The 18846-nt window shown below is 39.8% G+C and overlaps 2 protein-coding genes across 21 annotated transcripts in view; one reads left to right on the forward strand and one right to left on the reverse strand.

The window, feature by feature from the left end:
* The window catches only part of camsap1b (calmodulin regulated spectrin-associated protein 1b), a 31491-nt gene extending 27942 nt beyond the window's left edge, over nt 1-3549 (forward strand). For all 7 annotated transcript variants that reach the window (XM_063490767.1, XM_063490769.1, XM_063490771.1 and 4 more), the window contains 4 exons: nt 51-153; nt 314-423; nt 697-815; nt 1864-3549. In XM_063490767.1, the coding sequence (XP_063346837.1) occupies nt 51-153; nt 314-423; nt 697-815; nt 1864-2160 (629 nt within the window). In that variant the 3' untranslated portion in view covers nt 2161-3549. The remainder of the gene's footprint in view (nt 1-50; nt 154-313; nt 424-696; nt 816-1863) is intronic.
* Nucleotides 3550-13246: 9697 nt separating this feature from the next.
* Nucleotides 13247-18846, reverse strand: part of kcnt1b (potassium sodium-activated channel subfamily T member 1b) — a 77847-nt gene continuing 72247 nt past the window's right edge. For all 14 annotated transcript variants that reach the window (XM_063488746.1, XM_063488744.1, XM_063488741.1 and 11 more), the window contains one exon: nt 13247-17156. In XM_063488746.1, coding sequence (XP_063344816.1) covers nt 17036-17156 — 121 coding nt within the window. In that variant the 3' untranslated portion in view covers nt 13247-17035. The remainder of the gene's footprint in view (nt 17157-18846) is intronic.

The following is an 18846-nucleotide window of genomic DNA, read 5'->3' on the forward strand; positions in this document are numbered from 1 at the left end:
ACAACCAAACTTTTCTACATTTTTCAAATGGTCTCCTTTGTTTTACATAGCTGACAACCTGAGTAACGCCCAGTCAGGCTCCAATCTGTCTCTCGCATCTGCCGCTACCAACGAGGCCGACAGTGTAAACTCTGGAGGTGCAGGCTCCCAGCGGTAAATTTCCCAGACTCTTTCTTTCATGTGTTTACTGTTTGTAAGAATTTGTTATATTATGCAAGTTTAGGATTTGCTGTCTATATTCGAATTGTTTTGTTACCCAAGAAGCTCTCTGTCATGATTATTGATCCACCCATTCATGTGCCATTGTGTCCAGCTGTGACTCTGTGGAGTCATTTCCAGGCAGTCGGAACAGTCGAGCTGCAGAGAGAGACTGGGACAACGGCTCCACTGCCTCTTCCATCACTTCCATGGCTGAATATACTGGCAAGTTTTTCTGTGATCAGTCTGTACTATGACTACAAATCTTTTATAGTTATTCATTGATTAGTGATAAACAGATCAATATATCAGTCTCGGAACATTTAAAATGATATGTGAATATCACTGTTTTGGTCACTATATTTTTTTCTGAACATGCTAAGGAGATTTTTATTGGTCAAAAGCAACTGACACCTACTGTAGGTGTCGTAGCTGTAGTTAAATTTGTAGTCATCAGACTTAGTCCTCTGTTACATTTTCATGGCTTTTCTTCTGTAGGCCCCAAACTCTTCAAGGAGCCCAGTGCCAAGTCAAACAAGCCAATCATCCATAATGCAATCTCTCACTGCTGCCTGGCTGGCAAAGTCAACGAGCCCCAGAAGAACCAGATCCTAGAGGTTAGTGTGGGGTGGTATCAGCAGAGACATGTGGGATTTTATTTGGTTTTGTTTGTCTGTTTGTTTTTTGGTGTGTGAGGAATGGACAGGATTCTGACTGTAGGGATCTTGTAAAAGCCTTCAGTGACTGGAGTCAGAAAAACTACCTCATATTGAACACCTCTAAGAAGAAGGAAATGATAGTAGATTTAGGAAGGTTAGGGCTCCCTCTCCAGCCTGTAAAAGTTTGTGGGGTGGACAAAAGGGTTGTAGCAAAATATAAATACTTAGGTTTACAAGTAGTAATAAACTGGACTGGTCCCTGAATACAGATGAACTATACAAAAAGGGGAAAAGTTGCCTCTTTTTGTTAAGAAAACTAAGATTTCCTGACATCTGCAGTAAATTGCTGCAAATCTCCTATCATTCCGAGGCTGGGAAGGCAGCAAACTAATGAGAAAAGCTGGCTCTGTAATTGGAGCCAGACTGGACACGCTGGGGGAAGTGATGGAAAGATCCACGATAAAGACGTTAGTAGCCACGTTGAACAACTCTGCTCACCCACTTTTTGGAACAAAAATACATCAGTACTGGAAGACATCAGGCTATTTAGTCTCATACAAATAACCATGTCAGACGTATGAATTTCCCTCTGGGATCAATAAAGTTATTCTTATTCTTAACGTGGCTACAAAGACCAATTCAGTCCTTAACAATTTACTTTTTGTGGTACTAGACGCAAGTTCACTACCTGAGAGGTTTGTTAAATGAACTTCTGGGATCTTCTGGAATTAAGTGATCCAAAGGTTCCTGCATTCTGAATATGAATATTTTGATGTAATTTATACACTCGTTTTATTTTTGTTTATTATTTTTGTTTTCTTTTTGGGATCACAAAAGATACACTGGCACTTCTATCTTGGAAGCATGATCAATTTCTTTTTTAATAATCAGTGACAGCACGTCATGCAAAAGTTGGTGAAAGTTGTGTCTTTAAAGAATGTTGTCTTAAAAATTACCCAGGAGTTACATCTCCTTGTAACCCCCTTCCCTTCCCCTTCCCCACTAGGAGCTGGAGAAGTGTGAGTCCAACCACCTCATGATCCTGTTTCGTGACGGTGGTTGCCAGTTTCGGGCACTCTACTCGTACTTCCCCGACACCGAAGAGATACAAAAGCTGACGGGCACCGGACCCAAGAGCATCAGCAAGAAGATGATTGATAAGCTGTACAAGTACAGCTCGGATCGAAAGCAGTTTACCGTCATCCCTGCCAAGACTGTGTCAGTCAGCGTGGACGCCCTGACCATCCACAACCACCTGTGGCAGGCCAAGAGAAGCGCTGTGCCAAAGAAAAGTGGAAAATAGCAGGCAGGATTTGGAAACACACCTTAATCCACGTCATCCTATCCTCACACTGCTTGTTTTCTGACTGCAATGACGCCCCAAAGCTCAGTATGGAAACCTACACGGGAGAGAGGCCACTATGGACATGCGGTCATCTGTAGGTGGACCGAGGCAGAAACAAAGGTGTGTGTGTGTGTGTGTGTGTGTGTGTGTGTGTGTGTGTCTGTGTCTGGTGCTTGCGATGTGAGAGGGAATGCCAGCTCAGTTTGCTTCTTCTTCCTGTGATGTCGGTGGGATCTGTTCAGGTTCATTTTGAGTCCGCCTGATTTCTTTTTCTCTTCTTTTTTTTCAACAACAACCATGGCTCAAGCATGTGGCATTTCCCCCCCTCATATGTGGTGGATGTTCATTTTTACATGAAGTATTTATTAGTTCAGCACTGTCATGGTTGAGAGCTCAGCTGCAGCACTAAAAATCCTTCCTTCTCTCCAGAAATGCCTCTTCTTTTGGACAAATTTGGACACAAAAGGGGGTGGGGACATCGGGGTGGGCTGGGGGGGTTTATGTCGCTCTTTTCAGAAAATCGGAAACAAGGGAACTTTGTACAACCCTTTAGGACTACACTGCTGTCACAACAACAGTTTCTCCCCCGTGTGGGCTGTCGAATCTGTCGAATCAGGCTGGCATTACCAATTTTGCCTCACCAGGGATCTCCAGAAAACCTGCTGCTCTGAACTGTCTTCTTCTTTAGTCATGGGGGAGCTCCTCGGGTATCCCTCAGACATCCGTTGGCCTTTCACGCATCGTGGTACTATCGTCTATTTATTCAGCCGCTTTTTAAACTAGACGCTGATCGTGTAGCACTGGATATGTGTATTGCAAAGAAAAAAGGCAAAAAAAAATAACGATGGTCATTTTAAACCGTTTTATTTGTCAAAACATCTTTTTCGTTTTTTAGGATGAATGATAGGCTTTGGTACAAAAATGATGCTTTTTGATGTTTTGTTTGGTTTTTTTTTTTTTTTTTTAGCTTTTTTTTTTAGCTTTTTAATTTATTCCACATTGCTTAATTGATAGAGTTTAAACTGATGTTATGTCTTTTCATCACAACAGGAATTCTCTGATGTTTAGAGCTTAGTTGTGTTTTCTCTCTCCACTGGACACTACTTAAACTGTCCTGTACAAAGGTGCACTCATGAACACTTGTCGACGGCTTATTTCATGCAATGTAACTCCCCTCAAAGCCTTTTCTTCCCTCCCCGAGTGTTTCTGTCAGCCTGTCCCATCTTTAATCGCAGCAGCGGCTCGCGCACTCTTGTTGTGAAGAGTACCTCCGCGCTGCCCTGTAACCTGTTCGAATGACAGTATTTGATATATTCACTACGGAGGGGAGGGTCTCTGTGTGTGGGAGGGGTGGTTGGTGGGAGGGAGGGGGGGAGCTGTGGTTCAGTTATGTACCAACATTAAAGAACATTCCTCCAAGGTGTTGACAAAACACTGCCACGTCGTCTCTCTTCTTCTCTGTCTTTTTCAAAACTCAAAGTGCTTTTTTTTGTGTGTTTTTTAGAAACCATATGTTGGCCTCCAGAACAACCCCAAGCGTTGCACGAGCACTTTACTTTCTGCTTGTTGGGGGGATTTTACCTTTTGAATGGGCATAAAAACTAAGAATTAATAAGACTGCTGTTTGTGCGCTCCGGGAAAATAATGAATATAATTGTGGAAACTAAACCAAACGCTAAGATTTAACACTGACAATTAAAGCCCAAGGGCCGTCACTGACATGATACTACTGCTGTCTCCAAAAAAACTGTGGAATACTTGATTTCTCTCTTGCTGCATGGTGTTTTTGGGGAGGTTGGGTGGCAGAGGTTGTCGATCTTTAATTGTACGGTAGTGTATTTTCATGTTACCTAAAAGATTGTACTGGCATTGGTCACCGTATTTTTTTTTTTTGTTTGTTACACATGTACTTTTCATCCTTGTTGATTTTTATCTTTGATCCCATGCCATCTATTTATTTTAAAATGGAAGCACTGAAACAGAATAAATTTTCAAGTAAATAAAAGTCACATTTTTCATTTCGATTTTCTCATGGCTTCATTTATCCATTTAGATTCACTGCTTTCTGTTGCTGCTGTTTGACACCATGTTGATTAACAAAACATCACAACTTTTTGTTTGCAATTGTCACACTTTTTTTTCTCGAGGAGCAAGTCTGCATCTTTTCACTGAAACACACTTTTTCCTATTAATGAATGAAAGCTAACAAGACACAAAAAGTGTTCCCAGAATGACAGGTTTCTAATTTAAACGGGACTTTACCTCACTTTAAAAATAATCAGTATTTATCTTGATGCATCTCTTTAGTTCATTCAACGATTCAGGTTTAAACAGCAGGAGGGGGGGATCATGAGAGGGGCAAGCAGAAGGAACTCACCAATGGCTGGCAAATAAAGCCCACACTTTTAATAGAAATTACTCCAACTTCTGCTCAGTAGGGATCAGAGTTTTTGCTCCTTCTCAAAAAGCGCCAAAGCAGAACTGCCTCTGCATGAGCACCGCTTTGGTGTAAATGAGGTGATGGATGGATGAACCTTTGGGCATGTATATTCAATATAGAGAGAGGGAGATTTGCATTTCTCTTCACTAGCTGCCCCTTAAATATAGAAATCAATTTAAAATCCTTCTACACATGTACAAAGTCCTGAGTGATCAGCCAGCATCACACTTCTAGGAAGCATATTATCCCCATCAAGTACTTAACTCAGACTTCACTAAGTTTAAAGAAAACAACCCAAAACCTCTACTACTAAAATTCTACTTAAAATGTTTTTAAATGTTTGATACGGTTTGCTGGGAGTCCTCCCATGATGCTCTAAGGATGTCTCCTAGAATGAACCCACGTGTATTTGAGCGCTTGAAAAGAAGGCAGCTGTTTGGTTTAAAAACATGTCTCACCTGTCACCCAAGAGGCCAGTTTTATAACAACTGTAGAGCTCCGTGATAGGACTCGCATTATTGATAAAGGCTCACTGAGCCTCACCTCAAAGGGACAACATCACTATGTGTTAAATACCTAGAGACTCAAGTTTGTTTGTTTGTTTTAAACTGAAGAAGACTCTTGGATGGATATGAGAGAGAGAGAGATCTTCATGAACCAAAATAACGTTCAAGTCCAATCTTTTCAACCTTTTTTAATTTTACACATTAGTTTCTGACAGGTCTCTTTCATTACCTACAGCAGCATTTGTTTATGATGTAGAGAAAACGGGTATGTCCTCTTGAAATTGCGATATCTCAGGGGTTAAATTTGCAGTTAAACTACATTACACTGGTTCAGCCCATTTAAGAAAATGGACCCGAATGTAGCCCACAATGAAAATTGACTATCACATGCTTGAGACCCTACCTATATTCCCCCATATGTTTATACTGGTCTATGTTCTCCCATAATCTGTGTTGTTGATCATCATCTTTCTATGCTCTCACTTTTCCTCCTCTTTCCCCTCATCCCCCCCAACCAGTTGTGGCATCTTTAGTGCTTTCTCTCTCTTATATTGTGGGATCTTTACTTTGCAATATAAAGTGCTTGAGTTAAACATTTTTGAATTGGTGCTGTATTGAACTGAAAAGCTGAAGTTCCCTTTAAGTGGTGAAAACATCTTCAGGCCCCCCCACTGTTAAAAACTGTCTCGTGCTTCATCAGCCAACTGGAACAGCGCCTTCAAACGCACAGCCATAACCATGGCAGACTCTTCTCTGTCATGGCAACTCTGTTTCTTTTCACACCTGTTAGTTCAGGTGATCACGAGACCATCACAATCTGCAAACTCTCACTCCACAGTCCGAGCTGAAGAACTGCATCCAGCAGGTCACCATGAAGGGTAAGTGCTGCTGGTTTTAATGCTCACACAGAAAGTCATCAAATGTTCAGCTTTAACTAATGTGATCGGTCTGCATCCACACAGTTGTAGCTGGTGGTGTTTTGTTGCTGGCTGTTGTCCACCTGAGCCGTCCTTGTATCAAAGAGGGAACGATCACGATCTGCTTCAACATCCCACCATGTAAGGAATTTTGTTTACTACACCTTTAATGGTGACCTTTAAAATAAGCTTAGACAGCAACATGTTATATACCAGAAATAAAGTCAATTAACTTCATACCAAGAATAAAAATGGATTTCTTCTTCATTTAATTTAATTCAATTTAATACACAAATGTATATACTGAAAAAAACGCAACTGGACTTCTAGTCGCCTTTTCTGACAAGATGTTTCACCTCTCATCTAATAGACTTCTTCAGCTGTCAAACAACAAGCAGAGAGTGCATGATATTTAACCCTTAGTAGGAGCAGGTCTCTTGGAGGTCCCGAGGGTTGTTGATCCACTGTTAATCATGTGACCTGTCACATGAGCCAAAGGGACGGCCCTCACTAAGGGTTAAATACCTGAGACTCTCTGAATGTGGTTTTAAGAAGAAACCTTTCGGCTGACCTACACAGATATAGATTTAGACATTCTTGTAGGAATAAACACATGAACCAAAACCTGCTCACGCTCGTTAAAAAAACAGTCCGATTAAATGATTCAAAACTAAAACCATTTCCTGTAGTTTTACAAGTAAAAAATAGAATTTCATATAAAAAAAGAAAATGACCCCTAAACTCTACTTTTCAGAATTTTTTTATTTCCATTGACCAAAGTTTTCACAATTATATATTTTTTAAGTTCTTCGGAGGATTCCGATGATTTCATTGTCTTTTGTGCCTTTATAGTCCCAGACTGAGTCTATGATGTTGAGGCTTCTGGGGTCATTGGAACAAGTCTGATTTCAATTCTGTCAGGCTGTAAAAATTGATCAAGAAGTTTTATTTTCTGTTATTACCTGATCTTACTACAATTTACTAACAATTTAATGCTCAACATGATCAGTTAATGATACCTGCTGACTTGTAATAGGTACTACAAGTTTTGCTCTGGTCACACATTTGTCAACCACTAGGGGGAAGCAAAGGCAACAAAATTGTCTCTTAAGAAGTTTGCATATCTGCAGGATGCTTTGATTTTATAGTTTCACTGCATTTTTTTCTCCGTTGAGCTCATTTGTTGGCTCAGATTGATTTAGCAAAAGGATGCAAATGTAAGTATGTGCAGCTGAGTTTGTGTCTGACTCCTCTAAAAACACTTCTGCCCACTTAGACTTTGAACCTGGGTCCTCGTCTCTGTTGATGGTCCTGAAGGATGTCGGAGAGATCAACTCCACGGTGCTGCAGAGTGAGAACCTCGCTTCTATCACCAGGCTCACGATCAACAATGCAGGTGTCACGAGAATCGCTGAAAAAGCCTTCAGCTCATTTACCAATCTTAAGTATCTCAGCTTGGAGCTAAACAATCTGTCGCAGATTAATTCAAACTGGTTTAAAGAGCCCGCCGCCCTGAGTGAGATCATCCTTACAGGAAATCACATTGAAGTCTTGAGTGAGTCCACGCTCGGACAGTTTGCTAACCTCACAAGCCTCAGGCTGAATAAAAACATGCTCAGGAATATTGAGCAGAATAGTTTCAGTTCCCAGGCCGCCTTGGCTGAGTTAGACTTGTCCAAGAACAAGTTGACTTGGGTCTCACCACAAGTCTTCAGATCTCTGACCTCCACCAAGATCAGATTAGGCGGGAACCCTTGGGACTGTTCGTGTGAAGCTGAAGACTTTGTCGCCTTTATGAAAGGTTTGAGAAAAGTGAGATAAACTACATTATTAATGTGGTTTTATTAAAAAAAAAAGAAAAAAAAGAAATCTAAAGTTGCTTCTCCCCTCAGCTCTACAGAGCAGATCTCAGCTGGAAAACGAGATGGACGTGACCTGTGAGAGTCCTCCATCCCTGAGGGGTCAGCTGGTGTGGAACGTAACGGTATGCGTGACATCACCATCAAGAACACCGTCAGTGGGCCCTTCATCCACTGGTACAGCTGTTTCTTCTTGCCTAATTATTTGTTTTTATTAAAGTCTACAAGTCTAAAAGCATGATTTGTTTAATTAAATAACTGCCATGTAGTATCTACATTTTTACCTGCAGTAAAAGTGGTGACGACTTCTCGATCGCCAACATCAGAGACAGAAACCTCTGTCAAACCCAAACCCACTATAAGCTCTTCTCACACTGGTACGTGAAGCTTTTTTTTCTTTTCCCAGTTTCTGTTAGATGTTTAAAATTCTTTGCATTTTAAATTTGTGCGTGCTTGTGTTCTCTCCACTGACAGTTCCATCATTAGAAACATCTGTCCACCCTAAGCCCACTTTTGCACACACACCTGACCCTGCATCCACTGGTACATGTGCTGCTTTTTTTCATAAAAATTTGAAATTCTGACAGAAATATTTCCACCCCTTTAAAAAAGAAAAAAAGAAAAAAAAGCAATGCTTCTCTCTGTTTTTCCTACAGTAAAAGTGGAAACTCCTTCATCACGACCAACATCAAACTCAGACACTTCTGTTACACACAAACCCACTGATGTAGCCACAATGAGCTCGTCCCACACCAGTACATGTGGCTGATCAATTTTGTGAAATTCTTTACATTTTGTGCATACTAGTAACTGGCACTTATTATTTCTATTTTTGCCTGCAGTAAAAGTGGTGACAACCACTCCATCACGCCCAACATCAGACATTTCTTTCGCAGCCTCATCCACTGATGTACCTACAATAAGCTCTTCCCACACTGGTACATGTGGCTAATCCTTTTTTTGAAATTCTTTTCGTTTTAAATTGTGCCACAGTTGTTGTTTTTTTTTTCATTTGTAACACTTGACAAGAGTATTTACATATCTTTACTTAAATAACCAACACTTAGTATTTGTATTTTTACCTGCAGTAAAAGTGGTGACGACCCCTCCACCACGTCCAACATCAAACTCAGATATTTCTTTTAAACCCACATCCACTGATACATCCACAATAAGCTCTTCTCACACTGGTACATGAAGTTTTTTTCTTTTCCTAGTTTCCATTAGATGTTTGAAATTCTTTACATTTTAAATTTGTGCATACGTTTGTTCTCTGTAGTTACAGATTCATCATTAGAAACATCTGTCCACCCTAAGCCCACTTATGCATACACATCTGGTCCTGCATCCACTGGTACATGTGCTGCTTTTTTCATAAAAATTCAAAATTCTGACAGAAATATTTTCACCCCTTTTTTGAAAAATTAGCAATGCTTCTCTCTGTTTTTCCTACAGTAAAAGTGGAAACTCCTTCATCACGACCAACATCAAACTCACACAAACCCAGTGATATACCCACAACAAGCTCTTACACCAGTACATGTGGCTAATTAAATGTCATGAAATTCTTTACATTTCAATGTGTGCATACTATTAACTGGCACTTAGTATTTCTATTTTTACCTGCAGTAAAAGTGGTGACAACCCCCCCATCACGCACAACCTCAAACTCAGGCACTTCCTTCATAGCCTCATCCACTGATGCATCCACAATAAGCTCTTCTCAAACTGGTACTTTTTTTCCCGTTTCCCAGTTTCTATTAGAAATGTGAAATTCTCTACATTTTAATTTTGTGCGTATTTATGTCTCGGCTGTTCTCTCTAGTGACAGTTTCATCATTAGAGACCTCTATCCATCCTAAGCCTATCTATGTACAAACACCTGGCCCTGCATCCACTGGTACATGTGCTTCTTTTTGTTTGTTTGAAATTCACCATTATGACAGGACTACTCTTATCTCTTTAAAACATTAGCAATCAGTGTCTTTGTTTTTCCTGCAGTAAAAGTGGAAACTCCTTCACGACCAACATCAAAGACAGAAACTTCTTTCAAAACCAAACCCACAAGCTCTTCTCTCACTGGTACATGTGGCTTTTCCTTTCTTTTCCTTTCTTTCCTTTCAACTGAGCATTGTTTAAATAGAGTAGAACCCCTTAATGTACCATCTTCTGATGTCTCCTCCTAGCAGGATGACAGTCATGTCACAAAGCTCAAATCATCTCAGACTGGTTTCTTGAACATGTCGACTCAAACGGCCTCCACAGTCATCAGGTCTTGTCATCATCTCAATATAAAACAAAATCTCTGAGTAATGTTTCCAGCACCTTACTGCATCTTTGTGATGAAGAATTAAGGCAGTTTGGAAGGCAAAGAGAGGGTCTCTAACTTTGACAGCATCAAATCTGTGTCACAGAATAGCTCTGAATCACTGATTACAAATATTCCTAAGTTGTTTTTTTTTGTTATCTATTATTTTGCTATGAAAAAATAATTTTAGATCAGTTTTTTATATCAGTTTGACAGAATCTACCGTAACCGCATTGGGGAAAGTCGGCACCCTTAGTATGAGTCATCCTGAAACTCTGGAAGTTATTGACCTGCAGATGGCGCCAGAGTAACACGATTAATCTGACCATAACCCAGCGGTCCTGAACTGTATCTAACTGTTAAAACATTTTGCACAATTACTGCTTTTAAGAAGTGAAAACATTCTGCATTTTACAACATTGTGGACTCTCTAGTTTGTTTCTTATTCTCCTCAGGATCTTATGAGACGTCACCTCTGGTAAGGACAGAAGCCTCACCCTACGCCGAACTCACAAACTCATCCACAACAGCTTCTGAACCTGCTGGAGTGACAGGTACATTGGATTCTTCTCAAAATGTTTGTCATCTGAATTCTGAAATACTAATGCATGAAATCTGTGCTGGTTTTTTTTTTTTGGCCAGTTCCATCACAACCACCGTCAGATACTAACATTGTCCGTGCGCTCATTGCTGTGATTGGTATGTTTCTACTGTATATTTCTGTTTGATTGAATTGAAAATACATACGTAGCTAAAATAGTCTTTCTGTTTACCTGGCCCTCTCTACAGTGGTCCTCTGTGTGCTGCTGTTTGTGGTGTGTTTCCTGGCTGTGCGACGCCGAAGGAAACACAATAAAAAAAGTGTGACACCTGGGCATCCGAGAGAAGACAAAAAGCAGCTGGAAGAAGAAAGCAGATCAAGTCATGACTCTCTAAGATCCTCTGAGAATAAAGATGCAGAGATGGCTCGGATAACATCCTTTACTGGAATCAGAGCAAAGTCAGCAAATGCTGTAATCCTCATGTCTCCTTTTTGTGCATCTGGGAAGGATCCTGTGACTTTGCATACTGAGACAGAGGCTCAAGCGAAAGTCACTGAAAACCCAGCTGAGGGAAAGCAGAAGCTGGTGAATGAAACTGAAGCCACAGGAGCTGCAGGAGGATTTCAGACAGAAAATCCCGCAAACACCACAGACGCGATCAAGGAGAATGAAAAAACAGCCAATCCTGGTACAAATCTAGATGAAAACCCTGAATGTGTTCCTGCTAGCACTGACATGGTACCTTATCTGAGCATCGGCACAGACCAGAACAAATCACTTCCTGTTGAAGAGTCTGTTGAAGGTCCTGGTCTAAGATCAAAAGGCAGCAAAATTATGAAGAGGATCTCTACCTGGCCCCCCGCTGCAGCTCAGTGGCAGGAAAGATGCAAAAGAAAAGCAGAAGATGAGGAGGATGGTGATGACGTGACTGTTTGGAGACAAAATGTAACAAAGAAGTTTTCAGATGAAATAAAGAAGACTGTAAATGATAGAGGCCATCCCTTCAGTTTTGATGGGGACAAAGAGAAAGATGAAACTATGAAAAATCAAATGGGGGCTCTCATGGACCTGAGACACTCGCAGTCCTTAAAACCAATTGAAGAGGAACACCTGAAGAAAGAAGGGATGGCAATGGGTGCTACTACCACTGTGACACAAACGACTGTGGAAAACCGAAATGCGAATCAAGAAAACCTCCATCAGAATCGACGTCAGACATCTGGAAAAAGCTCAGCACACAACAACATCAAGAGCAGCAAGGAGGACGATCAGAGGAAGGAATCGAAACGAGCTGTGCACAGCAGGCAGAGGGCAGAAAACAGGGCGTCCAGCTCGAAGGCTCCCTCTGGTGGTGCGTCACCTGATGATGAAACGCTGCTGTCTGGGAACGACTACGCCTTCATGAACCTGCTGCATGAAGTCGTTCAGAACAATGGCCGCTGGACCAGACAGAGGTGGAAGCAGACACATGCCAACAAGCAACGGCGTTAGAAGAGAGCTGACAGAGGAGATCATCACGGCTATCCAATCACTCTTCAAGTAAAATGAAATTCTCACTTGATTCTTACAGTAAGTGTAACTTGAAAGTTTGCTGTATTGGCACAGGGCAGTCCAGCCTCTGCCTTTTAATGCATTTTTTTTATTAAATATGACGACTGGATGAATTTAACCCATTTTCCAAAACCCAGCAATCTTTCTAATGGCTAGCAGAGGGCAACTCTTGAAATCAGATTGCATAGAAGTCTACTTAAAGGCCAGATTTTCTAAACTAGACCCAATAATGCTCATAATTGTGATTAGAGTTGAGAAAAAGCTTTTTGAGGTGCAGTCAGTGAATTTCAATATCAAGCTCAAAAGATAAGACATGGTTTTTTCAGTGTTAAATATCAGCGCAATTAGCACTAAATTGCATGTTGCAATCATTAGTAAATCATTTTGCATGTCTGATTTAAATATTCTCCTCCCTGTATTTTACTTTGCTCTCCTTTTATGAAAATGTGTTAGTAAATTTGGCCCTGCTCACTTGATTTATTCAATTTCTGAGTTTATGGTTTCGATATCTTGTTTCAACTTTAATTTAATACATCATTATTTTTGTCCAATAAATGATGCGTCATTTATAATATAATACAGAATAATAAAGAGGTTTTAGGGTGAAGCTAATTTTTATCGCTAATACCAGCTGAATGTGTACAAATATAGAAATGTAAATAAAAGAGCAAAAAAATAAAGAAATTTTTTTTTAGCTAGCAACATACTTTTTTTTTTCTTTTTTAACGAAAAAAAGATGTTAACAAAATAACGAAGTTTTGTTTGGTAACACTCGGCACACATCAGAAGAGTCTTTTAGCTCACACACATAATATACCAGCCACCTATATAGGTGGGGTCATATCTATATACAGCACAAAATATGTCATTATCCCCGCATTCCTCACATAAATGAAATAAAACATCAGTTTTTGTGTTAGGTTCATCCGCTCTGGCTGCATGCAGCATTTATTTGTTCATATTATGAATGTGGAGAAGAACACTTCTCATAAGAAATAGTACAAAAATTGGACAATGACTCAAAAACAAAGTGGAGGTAAACAGAATACATATAGTAGGCTTTTGTTAACACCGAGACAACATGCATGTTCCATTCATATAAATACACAGTATCAAATAATGACTCCAGCTTGCAAGCAGTTGACTCAATTATGGGTTTCTCTAGACATTGGACTAAATGTCCCTGTCAATGTACAAAATGTCTTGTTCTTGGCAAGCCTGTATATCAAAACATGCTTCTTTTTTCGTGTTAACATGCCCCGTGTGGTATTGTAAGTGTGGACAGTAGGAGATGTGAAGTGAACTCTTTCTAGAGTGTTAGGATTTGTCACAAGTGAGGACCTAGGAAGATGTTACGCGAGTATATCAGCACACTGATTGCATCCTCCATCGCAGTCACTCACGCTTTCACTCCTCACCTCCCCTGCCCTGTAAACTGACACTTCAGAGGGGCCAATGATCAAAGATCAACAGTACATTTCAGCGGAACAAATATGCCTACAGTAATAAGCATGAAAAAGCCTATGCTATATTTTCTTCAGAACAAACAAGGGAAAAAAATGGCACATCTCAGTGAGAGAAAACACTTTGATTTCTCAAATCGACACTGGATATTTCTTTGACAAATGAAAAATTAAGTATTGAATTAAGTTTTGTAAACATTCACAGGGTAAACCAAACCAACAGATGCATGATAATTTACTGCACATCACGCTTGTTTTTGCTTCATGGGAACGGTTGAATACTGTCCGCCGTGTTCTGCAGATTCATATTAAAGGGGTGCTGTTATGCTCTGCGCATTGTAGAGCATAGTGCAAAAATAGTTCAAGTCCAACAGTTTCACGTTTCGTCACACAAAATAACAAACTGGCAAACAATGAGTACATTAAGGTTTTATATACACTGAGCAAACCAAATGTACAGCTGAAAGAAGATAAATCAAGATTAAATATTGTTTCATACACAATGTGCCCGTACAGTTCAGAAAGGAGCGCATTTTGCTTTTCAGCTTGTTCCAAAATAAATTTGGAAGTACAGTAAATTTACAGGATAGAAACAGACGTGACTGTGCCTGTCGATATCTGTGCAAAACTATTCTGCTACCGGTCACACTGCAACTCATCAACAGATATGATCATGAAAACAAACAAACAAACAAACAAAAAAACCCGCCAACAATCAGATGAATTCAAGTTGAAAACACTGGAGCCTGACTGCTGTTGATATTAATTACAGTTAACGATGATGCATCTGATAGCATTTAGCAAAAGATGAGGATCTTTATTTTCAAGTGACCGAGTGAAATAGCAGTTAGAGATATCAATTCTCCAGTTTTTACCACAACAGATTCATTGTGGCACTGATAACTGAAAGTCATTTAAACATTTTATGATTTGATTTTAGTGCAAGTGGTGATTTTTTCGTTAATTGAGCATCTTATTTTGCTAGATAATTGGGTAATCTAAATACTTTCTCTAAATTCTACAGCTAAGTAGTCACATTTTGCATCTTTATGTATGCAATAATCCAAAGATTTTCACCATGAATTTTCAAATGATGTAGATTACCCTGTTCCGCGTCTCTTAAATCACCTTTCTTCCCCATTCTGATGCACGGTTTGAACAGTAGGTTGTCTCAAACAGGTATCCATTCCTAAATGCACTCTATTCTCACCATGTGATTGGCTGATTAGTTATTTTCATTAACAAGCAGTTGAACAGGTGTACCTAACAAAGTGACCATGTAGTGACCATGATATGTACTGAGTGACGGAGACACTTGACAGTTAAAAATTAACTTGTTAAAACTAGTAGTCCAGAAAAAAAAGAAGAATTTTCTCATTCTATCCTATTCAACGATAAATAGCACTTAAATATAAAATTAAAAATGTAGCTTATAATGCTTCAGATAAATACTGAGTTATAATAAGTACAGCAGCAAAAAGTCTTGTATTGTTAACATTAACTTCTAAATGCTAAATTTAGAAAATTATTCCTTTTTTGATGAACAGTTTTCCTTTTGCTGCTGCAGATGTTTGGGTCAGCTCCTGTAATAATAAACACTGATGTCACAGATGTACAGAGCTTGTCGTTGGCAGGGGGGAGTGCCATGTTTAACTAAACTGAATGCACAAAATGTGATCTGACATGAGATATAATTTGTGTGTGTATATTAAAAAAACTAGTCTACAGACTTTTCCTAAAAAATGAGAATGTGATAAGAAGGATAGTGCTGCTGTGATAACAAGCATTGTGCAGTGCCAAGCTCACGATGTTTAGCTCTTATTGGGAGGATGTTCTGCAGCTAGCTTGGTTAGCAAGCTGGGTCCATAAACTGTGGGGCTGAAAGTCGAGACTAAAATAACTTTTAGTACTGATAAGTTACTTACTAATAAAAAAATTAGGCACACCAAAATTTAAGCACAAAATTCTTGGACTGTACAATCAGCTGCACAGCAGGTCATATATTTTTTTATGTCAAATAATATTACATCAGAAATGCTTTAAATGGCACCAGCAGCACAAACGTTGTAGTTCAGTTCAGCGACTAATTATTGTTGTTGCAGCTACGAGTACTGTCACACCCTGCTTATTAAAGGCTGTAAATATGTAAATTTCATAGCTGAAGTTGGGAAACCCCGACAGGCATGCAAGTCTATGGGGACTGACTCACTGATGGAGATGACCAACGAAACTGCAGATTTTTTTTTATGAACATGAATTAACATTTTGTGCACCCACTGCAGTAAAACAAGGAATAATGAAAGTTTTATTTCCACCTGTACTGCTGCTGACAGGCTCCATACTAAAAAGATGCAGAATGGCACAAAAGTTATAAATAATTCAACGATATTCACAAAGCAATAGTGTAAACAGAATGGCACATACAGTAGAGCAGACATGACTTGGAAAACTTAATATATAAATGTACTTTCTAGCAATGATCACAACAAAGTCATTTCCAGAAATATAACGCAAACCTGGCCGATAAAAGTACCACGGCAGTGTGTATATTTACAGAAAAAAAGGTTGTGCTTGTAAGTAAAATAAAAAACTTGTCCAACAAAGTTTTAAAATTTGAATTAAGCTAAAATAAATAAATAAATAAAGAGAAGTGCACAGGTAGTGTAATTTTAGGTTAAATGCCTAAAAAGGAAGAAATTCAAAGCATTTACCCTCGTCTTTAGATGACATGATCATTTAGATGTGAAGGAGGGTGTAGTTGTCCCAGGTTTCTGTTCTTTTGTAAATTCAGGTAGAAACAAGCACAGAGGAGGTCATGGTATGAGGTCAACCACACCGCTTGGTAAACGAAGTGACAGTGAAGATATTCTGTTTAAGCTCTACTCTCTCCGTCCTTTTTTTTCAGAGGAGGGAGCCATTTTCATGGCCCGGTTCTCAGTTTCAGATTGTTTTCATAGGGTGATGTTTGCGTGTGTTTGAATGGCAGGTGATGACGAGGCACTCTTCATGCATCTTTCTATAGCAGCTCAGTAGGGAAACAGGAGATCTCTCAGGGGTGAATTTTTAAGATGTTGATTGTTTCTGGTCTCGAGCTGAGACGCACTTAATGCACATTCACTATGGACAGCTGATCTTGGCCCGATAGGAGCCTTCTTCTGTGCGACACAAACTAGCTCAGTGGGCCCAGGCCGGCTTTTAGAGGTTAAGGGTCAGGGTGTGTAGATGACTCTGGGGGCGTGGGTGGGTTTCAGAGGTGAGTCTCATCTCTGGTCTCTGTGCCAAAGTCTTGCTGGTTCCTGCTACAACGAGCTGGTCCCACCTGCGAGTCCTCCGGCACGTGCGCCAGTGGGTCTGAGCGGATTATATACCTGCAAAGACAAAAACTGACATTATCTGCCAGCATGGAGCAGTTATAGACTTGGACTCCCAAAAGAGTACGTGTATATATAAACATCTGGCATTTAAATATGGCAGCCGGGGATTTCACCTCTAGGAAAGTTGAGCATTATCCCTAAATTAAGCTATTAATTAGTCTAAAACTTACTGTGAGAGTAACTTTCCAATCATGTACTTGCTAAATATTACTCAAGAGGTTTGCACTGTTCACCTTCCTTTCTTACTGAGTCTCCAGAGTGGCTCCACAGTGTAATGGTTTACACATTTACCTAACGAGAGAATGAGCCCTGGTTTTATCCCAGGAGATGACAGAAATCAGCTGGTGTTTCTGTCAGGAAGGACATCTGGCGTGATCAAACACATGTTGTATTTTTTATACTGCTGTCTATAGTAGCAACAATTTAATTATTATTACCAGGTGATTTACATAAAGTTACTATCAAGTTGAAAACAATATAATAAAGATCTATGAAACAAAAAATATAGATAGATCTCCAATAAATAACAGATGTGATCTTAAATGCTGGAACAGTTCTATTATTTAAGCACTGTCATGGTCTCAATCAGTGGACAGTTACAGGGTAGCGTATTAACCTGTAGTATGGATGAGTGCAAATTAATTGAAACTTTAAAATCCTAGTTTGGTTCTAACAGTTACATTATTAACTACACAAATCAGCCCCATCATTAACATTAGGTATCATGTGCACACAGCTTCTTTAAATCAGGGTCCTTTCATATAATATTTGTAGTGTGGCTGTTTCAAAGAGCCCACTACGATCAGCAGATACCACTGTCATGAAGTTGTGCAAATGGTCTGCAACTATGTTTAGGCAGACGTTGAAGTAACACCCACATGAATGCAAGGACTTGCTTCATTCAGGCTGCCTTTTTACACAGTAAATCCTTTTGCTTTTTCTGATAACATTACTCACGGGGCCAGGCCACCTTCATCCAATGCCTCCCCTTTGGCAGTAGACAGGGGTCGACATGACCAGCTCTGTAGTGTGGCAACAGCCTGCCCTCTTTCTGTCACAGCCTGCACTGAACTTTTTAATAATGTAGCCCAGTAAGACCCACCATGTTCACAGGCTGTGACCCAGTCATATAGCCACCTCAAGCTGGATCATGTCAGTCCCTCAGATCCTTGCGCTTGCCCATCTTGCTGTTTCTAATACATTGACATTAACAGCTGACAGTTCACTTGCTGCCAAATATATCTCAACCCTAACAGGTGGCACTGTAGCGATATGCAATTCCCTTCGCCTGTCAGTGGTTCTAATGTTGTGTCCAATTGGTGCATTACTCAAAAGCAGAATGATTTGCCAGCTGTCCCTTCTGGCTTCTCATTATAATTACATAAGCTCGACCCTGGAGTCTGTGGCGGCGAGGCTTCAAAAGTGGAAGTTCAGTGCACAGTTTGAAGTTAAGCCTTTGCAAGTTAAATAACAACTAGATTTCATTTCAGGCATTTTTTACTTGCCTTTCTTATGAGGCTAGAAATCATTCTGAAGCAGTCACGCTTAACAAGGTGACACCAGTATTATTAAGGAACTTTACTGATGCCTCGTATTAATTAATGTTCGTGTAACATTGTTGACTGTTTCAGAATAGCTATACTTTTTAGTGTTAGCCAGTTAACATGGCAGTTATATCGCCGCC

This window comes from Pelmatolapia mariae, linkage group LG12 (genome assembly GCF_036321145.2).
Source record: "Pelmatolapia mariae isolate MD_Pm_ZW linkage group LG12, Pm_UMD_F_2, whole genome shotgun sequence".
In the NCBI taxonomy this organism is placed as follows: domain Eukaryota; kingdom Metazoa; phylum Chordata; class Actinopteri; order Cichliformes; family Cichlidae; genus Pelmatolapia; species Pelmatolapia mariae.